This window comes from Triturus cristatus, chromosome 5_2 (assembly GCF_964204655.1).
Source record: "Triturus cristatus chromosome 5_2, aTriCri1.1, whole genome shotgun sequence".
In the NCBI taxonomy this organism is placed as follows: domain Eukaryota; kingdom Metazoa; phylum Chordata; class Amphibia; order Caudata; family Salamandridae; genus Triturus; species Triturus cristatus.
In genome coordinates this window covers 134,444,921-134,458,301 of record NC_140588.1, presented here as the reverse complement: position 1 = coordinate 134,458,301, position 13,381 = coordinate 134,444,921, and the positions used below count along the sequence as shown (strand labels likewise).

The 13,381-nt window shown below is 50.4% G+C and overlaps 1 protein-coding gene across 2 annotated transcripts in view; it reads left to right on the top strand.

Annotated features, from left to right (window-relative positions):
* ZCCHC2 (zinc finger CCHC-type containing 2) overlaps positions 1 to 13,381 on the top strand; it is a 233,224-nt gene that overhangs the window by 96,439 nt on the left and 123,404 nt on the right. For both annotated transcript variants that reach the window (XM_085606904.1, XM_085606903.1), the window contains exon 7: positions 4,946 to 5,023. In XM_085606904.1, the coding sequence (XP_085463030.1) occupies positions 4,946 to 5,023 (78 nt within the window). The remainder of the gene's footprint in view (positions 1 to 4,945; positions 5,024 to 13,381) is intronic.

Below are 13,381 nucleotides of genomic sequence, written 5' to 3'. Positions count from 1 at the left end.
TTTTCCTCACTCGCGTTCATCAACGTCAAGTTGGCGAGCGAGGAAAATCCACCTCCCGGGGAGATTTTTCCTCAATCGTGATCATCAACATCAAGTTGGCGTGCGTGGAAAACCAACCTCCTGACGAGATTTCTCAACGCAGGCAGTCCGATTTCTTATTGCGAGTGGTCCAGTAACCATCGGTTAGGGTTGAGAAAGCTGCTGCTCGAGTAAATATCTACTCGATCGGCAGAAAAGAAGCAGCGCCTGCTTGCGCGGTGCATGGTGCCGTTCGCGATGACTGCACAGTTTGGACAAGCACCTGGCACTGAATGACAGCGAACAGCATTTATCTAAACAAAATCCGCCGCTTGCGGAGCTACGCAGAACACCACATACTCCGCCCAGGCTTAGTTATTTGTCAGTGTGAGAAAGTGGCTCTGTATATTCTGTTCCTTAATAGGTACAGGGTGTACAGAGTCAACAGTCCCCAAGGGTTTGACAGAGGCTAAAGTTAGATATAACCTTACTCTCTAAAGTGGTAGCTTGGTCGAGCAGTCAGGCAGTATCAGAGGACAGTGTAAAGCATTTGTTGTACACACTCAGTCAGCAAATGGTCTCACACACTCAATAACTGAACTCTAGGCCAATGGTTTATATATGAAAAAAATATATGCTTGTTTTATTTTAGAACCAACAATTGGATTTAAAATATACTTTCTCAGAATGAGATGTTTTATATAAATACTTTTGCAATATGCAATTGACTTTTGTAAACAGTTACAAGTGGTTGCAATAGGCAACTCTATTTTTAAACATCACAATGCATTGAGCTCAATGGAAATTTCAAGTTATTTGCAACAGATTACTTTTAGGATTACTTTTGGAATTCCAGGACTGGATCCTAGATTCAGTCCTGGGTCTGTACTTCGAATCAAGTGATGAAAGTCGAATTAATTACTGTAATGATTTTTAAACAATATTTAGCTATTTTAAAAGTTGACAGAAAATATTTCAAAGAAAATAGTCAATGATTCCCTATGGAAGAAAATTCAAGTTGCAGGTACAGTATGTTCTCGTTACTTTTGTAATCCAGTACTGGGTGCCTGGACTCAGTACTGGGACCTTTATCCAAAACAGGTAAGTAATTACGTTTTCAGATATTATACGATTTTTAAAGAACATTTAAAGATTGCAGAAATTGAAACTTAGAAGAAATTTCACAGAAAAACAGTCCATGATTTCCTATGGAAGAAAATTGGATTACGGGTAAGTACAGTTGTAAGTATTTTTCAGAGTCAGTGCTGGGCACCAAGATCCAGCACCGGGAGCTCATCTAAGAGCAGGTGAGTAATTTTGTTTTCGTTACTCGGCTGATTTTTGGTGAACATTTTAAGATTTGAAAAGTCCACACTTAGAAGAAATTTCAGGAAAAAGCCAGTCAATGTTACCCTATGAGGAAAATAGAGTTAGCGGTTTAAGGGTAAGTACTCGACTGGCAGAGTTGAGGTTCTGGGCATAGACTCAGGGGTCCCCAGGGTCAGGTAGGTACAGTTGGTTCACCCTCAGCGACTCTAGGGCGGCCGGGTGCAGAGAGAGTTAGGCCCAATGTTATCCTATGAGGGATAGGGGGGCCTTGGTTGGTGGCTGCTGACTGGCAAGTCACGCGGCTGTGGGAGCTGGGCTCCTGGTCACTTACTCAGGGCAAGTGGGGAAGTAGGTAGGTGTAGAGGTTTCACTGCCAGGGCCACTCTGGCGGCAGGGTGCAGGGTGCTTTTGAGCCTTCGAGTGCTCCAATTGATTTCAATGGGGAAATCTCCGGTTTAGAAAAAGACTGCAAGCTCGGACGCGGATTCTTCAGGTGCCACCACCACTTAGAGAGGTAAGTTGGGTAGTTGGAGGATAGGTAGGTACCCCTGGATTGGGCACAGGGGGCCGCGGGGCGTCGCGTGCAGGGGTGCCTTTTGGTGTTGGGAAATCTTACCCTCTGTTGATCGCGGTAGGGGCTGCAGGCTTCTTCAGGAGTGTTGAGGAAGGTCCTTGGGTGCCAGACTCGGGGTCACAGTCGCCGTGTGGTCGTCCTCGTGGTCTTTGTTCACTCCGGCACTCGCCAGGCTTGGCTGGTGCAGAGTGTGCTGGGTTCGCGGTTCCGGGCTGCCGCCAGGGATTAGAGGTAGGTTTTGAGTAGAGCCTCTACTCATGGGAGTCCCAGAGGCTTAGAGCCAAAAGGTAGCCAGGTCCTCCGGGGTTGGTGAGGTTGCTGGCCACAAGAGATGCCTGGTTGGAGCAGGAGCAGGTTCGAGGGTCGACAGGCCGGTAGGGCTGGGGCTAAAGCAGTTGGTGTCTTCCTCTTCTTAGCAGCTGCAGGGCAGGTCTTCTTTCTTCTTGCTCTTCTTTGTAGTCTGGAATCTGGGGAAGGAAGGTTCAGGGTGCCCCTAAATACTAGATTTAGGGGCGTTACAGGTAGGTGAAGGGCAGGGACCAATGGGTCCCTGTCCTGGGGTGGGTACACCCCCTATCCTGCCTCTCTCCTGTGGGAGGGGGACAGTAGCCTAGCCCTGATAGGGTAGGGCTTCCCATCTTCAAGATGGCGAGTGCCCGGAGATGTGCTTCACCTCGCCTCCCCCACCTGAGGGGTGGTGTTGGCAGGCTGGCACATCCCCTGTCCTTATTTGGGGTTTCCGGCCAAAGCTTCCCGCCAGAGTGGGGGGGTTGCAGTGGCCTGGGGAAGCTCACAGAGGCAGCATGCCTTTGAAGCTTCTCCCTGCCCATCCTGGGGAGGATATTTAGCATCTCGCCCAGGATGTGCATTGTTGCAGGCCCAGGAGAGCAGGGGCTCTCCCACCCAGGGGTCCACCAACATGTCTGCTGTGTGGCAGCCTAGGCAGCCTCAGAGCAGACGTGGATTGTAGGTTAGGTTTAAGGGGGCATCAGTGTGGGTTTAATGTGCGGAGAAGTTTGATACCAAACTTCTCAGTCTTCAGTGCTGCCTTTATGGTGCTGTGGAGTTCGTGTTTGACGAGCTCTCAGCACCATGTACTCTTAAATTGCAGCACTGCACTTACAGTGTTCAGGAATGGACCTGGGCACTGTAGGGGCACAGGGCTCCTGCTCCTGTGCCCACACCATTGGCATAAGGCACCCAGCTAGAGGGGTGGCTGATGTATGCCATGGCATTGTAGGTGATGGGCATGGCACACAGGGATGTGTCATGTCGACTTTGTTTTTGTCTTGCACCCTAAACACTCACCCTGCAAGGGCAGTGTTTGTGTTAGGGTACAGGGCCTCTAAGGGTGGCACAATGAGTGCTGCAGCCCTTAGAGGCCTTCCCTGGTCACAAGGCCCTGGGTACCTAGGGTACCATTTATCAGGGGCTGACATGTGGCCAGGGTTTGCCAATTTGGGTTTGTTTGTTTTAGGGAAGGAACATAGGCCCTGGGCACCTGATTGGCAGGAGTCCAGGGCACACTCAAAGTACATTCAGCAAAGCGTGGGGGCATACCATGCAAGAAAGATGGCACTTTCTCACAGTCAGCCCTTGTGGATTTTCTATGTTTACTGGACCAGTCGTCCTCAATTAAATCACCCGTTCTGATGAGGTTTTTAAAAGGTTTGATACCCGTTTCCTCTGAAACAACAGTTTGTGATGCCACAGTGTGACCTTTCTCATGTGTGCACCCTTCTAGATGATGCATAGCTGCTTTCTACATCTCCTGACTGTCTTCCTCATTGCAGTTACTTCAGTTGGTTACATGAGTGAATGTTGCAACTTCCCTATACCACCCTATTCACAGACAAACTGGTGCTGAGGGCTCTAGCAACCTTCTTGGCTAACATGACTCCCTTCCACACTGGGCACGCTGTCCCCCTAACAGCATTTGTTTGCACTCACTCTCTCAAAAGGCTAGGAAAAATGTAATCGGCTTTAAACTTTATTGATCATACTGAAGAGCACTTTGTGAGCTATAATTTTTTTGTGGGGGTTTCTGAGGTGTAAAAAAAAAAAACAATTTGGTCAGAAAAGGACTCGGTCGGTGTGGATAGTCCTCTGCATTAATATCTGCTATGTACTGGCCAGAAAGCAGCCATTGGAAGGGCTCAGGCTGCTAGCATTATGTTGGGACGTAGAGCGCCTGTCCTTGACAGCTGCTAGCCTGCGACGTGAATCTTAAAGCATAGTGCTTCATGAACGTATGCAATTAACAGCCAGGTCTAGCAAGAAGGACATTTTGCCGGGTCGGTCCTAAAATACCTTTTATTCTGAGTCCACTTCACAAGTCCTTCCCGTTTGTTATCTATTCTTATGTGAGGCTTCTGCTGTTTGGAGTATCCATTTGAAGAAGTTATTTACTTCCAGTAACGTTCTGTTGGACACTATCTCTGACCGCAGATTCCTCACTGCACTGCACCTCCCTTTTCTGTGGAATGGCCTGTTTTTAATCTGCAAAAAGAACCCAAATTAGTAATATGTACGTTGGTACCTACAGCTGTTCCCATTCTGCATCTGAGGGTGCAGAAAGGGGAAGAAATGTAAAACGTATGTCAGTGCACAGGGGTTACTCTTAAATGCATCTGTCTTATCATTTCTGGGGAGGTATAGATCCATAACAGAACCGCCTAGCGTGTGCAGGGGAGTTGCGGGAGAAAAGTTTCTGAATTCAGCCTGGCACGTGGTGAAAATTCTAAGTTGTGAAATGTGCTATTGCGGTATCCACCACAAACATAAATTGTTTGATCTAAGCTGTCTTGTTGTCAGGAGGTCCTTGCATACTATGAGGCATGCACTTGTTGCTAATACATAATCACTTTCCTTTGCTCTGTGTCTAACCTCTGATAGACTTGGCAACCTCACTTTTTGAGGGTGTATGTCCATACTTTGAGATGCTTTCCCCTATCCAGAATTATAAGACAATTACAAGTAAATTTGTAAGTCCCTTTGAGATTTTTTTGTTTATTTCCCCTGCAGATAATTTGCCGCACTCCTTGAAGTCAAAAACATGTGAGAAATTTGAGGACAGTTCTGAGGCATCCAGCCCGGAAGATGGTAGGTGCAATGTTAAGGATTGCATTGATGTTTCTAATTCATTTGTTAAATGTAGTACTTAAGGACCAGTAAATATTTCCTCCATTACTAAAATTGGTTGTGAAGTTAACGTATGTGCCTGCAAACCAGATGTCTAGTTGCTAAATAAAATTTAAAGCATAACCCGAGTATCCAAGTAGAAAACCTCTTTAATATAACCTCATGATTATTTTTATTAATATTCATCAAATTCTGCAGCTGCTTCAGTTTTCATAGTCCGTTTAAAGACTGGGGACAGACCCCCTTATAGCTAATAACACAATATTGCGGGAAGGTATCTCTTCACTCACTACTGAGAGAACCTACTCGTACATCTCTATTTGGGTAACCACTAATCACAGTGGAACAAGTTCTAATTTAGAAAAGCACCAAAAAAGGTCCACTGCTGAACTTAAACTGTGTATAAATCCAGGTAGACCATATTTAAAGGAATATTCTGTTACCGCCTAAGGTGATTTATGTAATTACATTCTTTGTATTCTAGGGGAAAATTTATGTAAATCATTTAGCACTTAATTTGTTTCCTCACCCTGCAGTAGTTGGTATAATGGACACCAGAGTAAATGTGAAAAACAAAGTTAAAAACCTTAAGACTCCACAATCCGCTGAAGAGGCCATCATTAAAGCGTGAAAATAAACTTGTGATTAAAGTAAAGGCTGATAATAGTCTAAACACAGAAGGACTAATGCAAAATAAATCTAAATAAATGGCAGATACTGTAAAACAAACTAAATATACGGAATGGAAATGTAACTCTATGCAAGTTTCATTATGTCCTTTCTAGAGGGGAATGCCTGTATATTGCTGACATTTTGATAAAGTGGCACGAGAGATTAAGCCAGTTGTTTGGATGTATTGTGGCTGACTCCTGAAAGTGCCAGTGGTTCATTTTACAGCAATAAAAGAATAGCATTTGTCGATGCCTCTTTTTCTCTGGTGTGTTTGTACTCTGGATGGTAATCAGATGTTTACTCCTGGAAATACATGGTACTAGTTGAAATGTTTTTGAGCATTTCTCACCTGTTTCTAGTGGTATTTTCTCACATAAAGTACTTATTATTTTTTGGTGCAGAATGCAGTGCTACACAGCTTCCATTTTGTTCGAGGCATGTGGGCTGCTGAATTCATATCTGTGCATAGATCGCCGCCTAGTGTTGGGTCCGGATGTTTGCACGTTGTTGTCCTGGAAGAGTCTTCGAAGTATCCCGAGATAGGTGACTCCTCCCCTGGACCACAGTGCGCATGGGCATCCTCTCCATCCTCAGATTGTTTTTTTCCGCCATTGGGTTCGGATGTGCTTGTCTTGACTCAAGTTAGGAAAATTTAGTTTCAGGCCAAAAGGCCTTTAGTTTTCGTCGGTACTGTTCCCGCTCGGTATCAACAGCTTACTTGCTAGTTTAGCAACCTTACCAACTTTGTTCGGATCCGTTTAATCCGACCATCGACCTTACATCGACGATGGAATCGAGGACCCCATTCAAACGGTGTCCTGTTTGCCACGCCAAATATCCACATATCGACGTCCACCCGGTGTGCAACAAATGCCTCTCTCCGGATCACGACGAATTGAAATGTATGGCCTGTGCCCGGTTCCGATCCAAGATCTGCTCAGACAGGGAGACTTCCTAGCCACACTAGACCTCAAAGATGCGTACTTCCACATCCCCATACACCCGTCACACAGGAAATATCTCCGGTTCACTATGAAGGGGCAGCACTACCAATTCAAAGTCCTCCCCTTCGGTGTGACAACAGCACCCAGAGTTTTCACCAAGTGCCTAGCTTCAGTGGCTGCACATCTACGGAGACAACACATTCACGTCTACCCTTACCTGGACGACTGGCTTGTTCAGGCAAAGTCAGCCCAGCAATGTGCCAACCACATGTCCCTCACCATTCACCTTCTTCACAGTCTGGGATTCTCACTAAATTACCCAAAATCACATCTCCAACCCGCACACGTACAACAGTACCTAGGTGCGACCATAGACACTCTGGCAGCCACAGCTCAGCCAAATTTAGTGAGGATCAACAGCATGCAGATGCTGCTTTCAAAGTTCAAACCTCAACACTCCCTTCCTGCGCGAGTGTTCATGCAGTTGATAGGCATGATGGCCTCCTGCATTTTCATAGTCCCACACGCGAGACTACATATGCGCCCGCTTCAGGAGTGCTTAGCACGTCAATGGAATCGGGCTCACGGGCAATTAAAAGACCTAGTGTTGGTGAGCGGTCGGGCATACAACTCTCTGCATTGGTGGAATCCACAAAACCTTTGCAAGGGCCGACCGTTCCAAGAGCCTGTTCCACAAATAATACTGACGGCGGACGCGTCTCTCCAGGGATGGGGAGCTCATGTACTCAATTACACAGTGCAGGGACTATGGACAATACAACAAAAGAAGATGCACATCAACCTTCTAGAACTGATGGCAATCTTCCTGGCAATGAAAGCATTCAAGGTGCAACAAAGTCGTGTTGATCCGGACGGACAACATGACTGCCATGTACTACATACAGAAGCAGGGAGGAACACACTCTCCACAGTTGTCTCATCTGGCTCGGAGCATGTGGAAGTGGGCCATTCAGAGGAACATATTCCTCATGGCGGAACACCTCCCCGGCAAGGACAACCAGATGGCGGATCTGCTCAGCAGACACAGCCACCAGATGCACGAGTGGGAGCTACATCCGTCAGTACTCCAACCGTACTTCCAACAGTGGGGTCATCCAGAGATAGACCTGTTCGCCACACACGAAAACGCAAAATGCCAAAGCTTTGCCGCCAGGTTCCCACATCCACAGTCGCAGGGCAATGCGATATGGATGAACTGGTCCGGCAGATTTGCGTACGCTTTTCCCCCAGCGCCATTGATACCGCTGGTGGCACGCAAACTGCGACAGCACTCACTGACACTCATCCTAGTTGCTCCCACATGGGCGCGCCAGCCATGGTACACCACCTTTCTAGAACTTTCCGTGGTGCCGCATCAAAGGCTGCGGATCAAACCTGCGCTCTTAACGCAGAACCATGGTGAGATTCAGCACCCAGATCCGCAACAGCTGAACCTGGCAATCTGGCTCCTGAAGTCTTAGAGTTTGGCTACCTAAACCTGCCACCTGACTGTATGGAGATCATTAAGGAGGCCAGGAGACCCACTACCAGAGCCTGCTATGCAGCTAAATGGAAGAGGTTTGTCATTTACTGCAACAACAATGACATTAACCCGCTAGACGCATCCATTCAAAATATAATCTGTTACCTCCTACACCTATACCGATGCAATCTGGCATACACCTCAATACGTATCCATTTGACCGCAATAGCAGCCTATCTCCAGAACAGGCAGCACCTCTCCTTGTTCAGAGTGCCTGCCATCAAAGCTTTCTTGGAGGGACTTAAACGAGTAATTCCCCCAAGACACCCACCAGCACCGGTGTGGAACCTCAACCTGGTCCTCACCCGACTAATGGGTCCACCCTTCGAACCTCTCCACTCATGTGAGATTCAATTCCTCACCTGGAAAGTAGCTTTCCTAGTGGCAATCACTTCGTTAAGAAGAGTTAGTGAACTCCAGGCACTAACCATTCAAGAGCCATTCATACAGGTTCACGCTAACAGGGTCGTACTTCGTACCAACCCCAAATTCATGCCTAAAGTAATATCACAGTTCCACATGAATCAAACTATAGAACTGCCTGTTTTCTTCCAAAATCCACAAAACGTAGCAGAGAGAATGCTCCATACACTAGATGTAAAAAGAGCCCTCATGTACTATATAGACAGAACTAAAGTCTTTAGGAAGACAAAACAACTTTTCGTTGCCTTTTCCCCACAACACAAGGGCAACGCCATTTCCAAAGCAGGTATAGCCAGATGGATCGTTAAATGTATTCAAATTTGCTATCAAACGGCTAAACGCACATTAACGATTCCCCCACGAGCCCATTCAACACGTAAGTTAGGGGCGTCCATGGCTTTCCTGGGAAACATTCCTTTACAGGAAATATGTAGAGCAGCCACATGGTCCACTATACATACATTTACCAAACACTACTGTGTAGATGTACATTCAAAACAGCAAGCAGCTGTAGGACAGGCTGTTCTCAGAACTCTTTTTCAGACCGCTGCAGCTGACACTGGTGGCCGCCGCTAATAGGAGGTACTGCTATTTATTCTATGCACAGATATGAATTCAGCAGCCCACATGCCTCGAACTGAATATGCTACTTACCAGTATGCATCTGTTCTTGGCATGTAGGGCTGCTGACATTCATATCGCCCACCCTCCTCCCCGGCGCCTGTAGCAGCTGCAGCTCTCAGAATTACTGTATAGCATGGTCATCACTTTCTGTATCTACTCCATCACTGCCACAATGGTGAAAAACAATCTGAGGATGGAGAGGATGCCCATGCGCACTGTGGTCCAGGGGAGGAGTCACCTATCTTGGGATACTTCGAAGACTCTTCCAGGACAACAACGTGCAAACATCCGGACCCAACACTAGGCGGTGATCTATGCACAGATATGAATGTCAGCAGCCCTACATGCCAAGAACAGATGCATACTGGTAAGTAGCATATTCAAACTTGGTAAGCTAGTTGGTGATTTTGTGAGCTTGTTGCGTGTCACAAAGTTAAATTTTGTTTTATTTGAAAGTGATATACTCCTGCAGCAGTGGGTATCTTGCTAGTTTACTTTAACGGCCCAAACTAAATCTTCTAGCAGCCAATTTTATCATGAGTTCTGTGTGATTTATCTGTAGTACGTACACTTAACAGCAATATCTGTAAGAAACACGTTAGATTCCTCACCTTAGAATATCCCCAGGCGTCAGGCTGGATCCGGAAAGATTTTTCGTCCGCAATACCCCTTGTGCGTCGCTAGGCGTCGTCTGCGGCTCCGCGTCAGTCGTCGGCGTCGTGCGCCGGATTGACGTCGTCGGAGTACTTGGACGCCGCCCTCGCGAGCTGACGTCAGTTCTTCTTTTTTCCGCGCCAGACAGCGCCGATCCGGAAGAGCTTACCCCTTTAGTCACTTTTTGACTAAAACTTTTTGGACTCTTTTGTCTACTCGACTCGAACTGGTGCTGGTAGGATGCCTGGGTTTAAAGCCTGTGACTCCTGTCACTGACTGATGTCGGTGACGGACCACCACCGCCGGTGCCTTTACTGCCTGGGGGCCGACCACGATGCGGAGTCGTGCCTTGACCTCGAAGGCTAGGCGGGAGCAGTCCCGCAAGCTTCTCGAGCTCCGACACTCTGGTCCGCGCCGTTCAAGGTCCTGGTCCAGGAGGAGGTCGAAGGAGCCGCAGCCACCATCACCGCTTGTCGGGTTCCAAGTCTTCGGGTAAGTTGAAGCATGGTAAGAAGTCCAAGAGATGACACCGCTCTTCGGACTCCCCTCACCGGTCGCGCGACTCGGTTGAGGGTACGGGTGGTACCACCCACTCGGCTCCGTCGGAGCCGCGTCCGTCCCCGTCGGAGCTGCGTCCGTCCCCATACCCACCGGTCCCTGGGACTGACGCGACTCAGGCGGAGATCAGTGCCTTCCTCTCGGCCATGAGGGGCCTGGCTCCGCTGTCGACGCCTACCAGCGTGCCTCCGGGCCCCGCGGGCTCGACTGGGCAGCCTAGCGAGCCGGCGGCCCCGTCGTCAACTTCGGTCCTGACGCCGCAGGTCCCCGTGGGATCCAGGCCTGGATCTGTCGGTGCCGGTCGACCTCACGACGCCTCCTCCGCCGGCGCCGACACCGATTCCACCCCCGGCGCCGTCTCAGACGACGCCGTTCCCCGGTTCAGTCCGGGCCCGGCGCCAGTGCGTTGCCGTCCGGCGCTGCAGCCGACGCCGATGGATGACCATTTCATCTACCGTCCGGCTCCGATTATTCCCCCTGTTTATCAGGAATCGGATGACGGGGGCGACTGGGAGGGGTCTGAGGACCCTCTGGCCATGCAGGTTGACTTATCTCAGGACTGGGCAGATGAGCTGGGGGATGCCAGTGGTCTGGACACCTCCCCGGACACTGGTTTCATCTCTCCTCCGACTGTGGCTTCGGAGGAAGGTGTGGCATTTTCCATGGTGCTGCGCAAGGCGGCCGAAGCCCTTGGGCTGGAGCTGCCTGCTGTGGCCGTGAGGACTAACCTCCTCACTGAAGTGCTTCAACCGTCGGCAAGCTCCTCGGAGCCTCTGCTGCAGTTCAATGAGGCACTAGTGGACGTTCTGAAGGGCACCTGGTCCAAGCCCTCCACAGTACCTCCTGTGGCTCGGAATGTGGCCCGGCGCCACCGCCCTGCTCTGGGTGACCCCAGTTTTCTGCCCCAACACCCCACGCCCGAGAGCCTGGTTATCCAGGCCTCTCCTTCCCAATCCTCCTTCCCATTCGCTCCCCCGGATCGGGATTCAAAGAGGCTGGAACAGTTCGGTAAGAACCTGTTCTCTTCCCTTGGTTTGGGACTGCGGTCCTTGAACACCGCTTGCCTCTTGGACCGTTATTCTCACTCTCTATGGGATACGGTGGAAGACGTGCTGCCCCAGTGTCCGGAGGAGGCCCGGACGCGGCTCGCCCAGGCTCTTGCCGACGGGCGGGATGCAGCGCGACATGCTATTCGATGTGGACTAGACACAACAGACTCACTGGGTAGGGTGATGTCAACCACAGTGGCGCTCCGCCGCCACGCCTGGCTGCGGTCCACGTCTTTCTCAGGGGATGTCCAAAGCACCCTCATGGATATGCCCTTTGATGGCACTCGCCTTTTTGGCGACAAGGCGGATAGTGCGCTGGTGCGCTTCAAGGACTCCCGGGCTACACGTCCTTGGGCCTCTCGGGACTGCGACCGCAAACTTCTGCTTTTCGTCCCTTTCGTGGCCAAGGAAGGGGCACCCCTCGCGTCCGCCTAGCCACCGGCCGCAGAACCAACCTGCACGCAGACGTGGATTTCGCCAAGGCGGTACCGGGGGTCAACGTGCCGGTCAGTCCACATCAACCCCGGCAGCATCCGCCTCAAAGCTCTCCTAGTCTGTGCTTTCAGGCCCATTCCACGCCAGTGGGAGGCAGAGTTCGCCATGACCTGCTCCACTGCCGTTCCATCACGTCGGACAGGTGGGTGCTGCAAATCGTCGGAAGGGGCTACTCCCTCCCCTTCGAGACGACCCCTCCAGCCATGCCACCGCAGTGCCACTGCATGTCAGGGGATCACTTGAATCTTCTACGGGAGGAAGTTGCAGCCCTCTTGGCCAAGGGGGCCGTCAAGCGCGTTCCTGGTCCAGAAGTACGTCGTGGTTGCTATTCCCACTACTTTCTGGTTCCCAAGAAGGGCAAAGGGGGCCTACGCCCTATCTTGGACCTCAAGAGCGTCACCGGAGAGGTTCAAGATGCTTACCCTAGCTCAGGTTCTGGCTGCCCTGGATCCAGGAGACTGGATGGTAGCATTTGACTTGCAGGACGCTTATTTTCACATTGCCGGCCCACCGGCGTTAGCTGAGGTTCACGGTGGGTCAGGAGCATTTTCAGTTCACGGTGCTCCCCTTCGGCTTCACCAGTGCCCCTCGGGTGTTCACGAAAGTGATGGCGGTGGTCGCAGCTCATCTGCGCAGATCAGGGGTTCCAGTCTTCCCCCATCTCGATGACTTGCTGTTGAAGGCGTGCTCGCCCCAGCAAGTCGTCTCCCACCTCCAGACTATGGCCGACCTCCTGCATTTGCTGGGGTTCTCCATCAACGTGCCGAATTCGCATCTGAGTCCCTCCCAGAAGCTCCTTTTCATCGGGGCGGTTCTGGACTCTGTGCAGTTCCGGGCTTATCCTCCGGAGCAGCGGGTCCGGGATATTCAGGCAGGCTCTGATTGCAATCTTTCAGCCTCTCTGTCCCGGGTTTCGGTCAGGTTGGTGCTGCGGCTTCTGGGTCTGATGGCCTCCTGCATCCTGTTAGTGCATCACGCCAGGTGGCGAATGCGGGCTCTGCAGTGGGACCTGAAGTTTCAGTGGGCCCAGCATCGGGGCAACCTGTCCGACTATGTCTTGATCTTGGAGGGCACTGCAAAACAGTTGCAGTGGTGGCTTACGAACCACGTTTGGGTCAGCGGCAGATCCCTTTCCCTACCCCACCCGGAGCACGTAGTGGTGACGGATGCGTCCCTCCTGGGATGGGGGGGCCACATGGGGGAGGCGGAGATCAGAGGACTCTGGTCTCCAGCGGAGTCTCGGCTCCATATCAACCTTTTAGAGCTGAGAGCGATCCGACTTGCACTGAAGGCATTCCTTCCCGTTGTCCGGGGAAGTGTGGTGCAGGTGTTCACGGACAACACCACCGCCATGTGG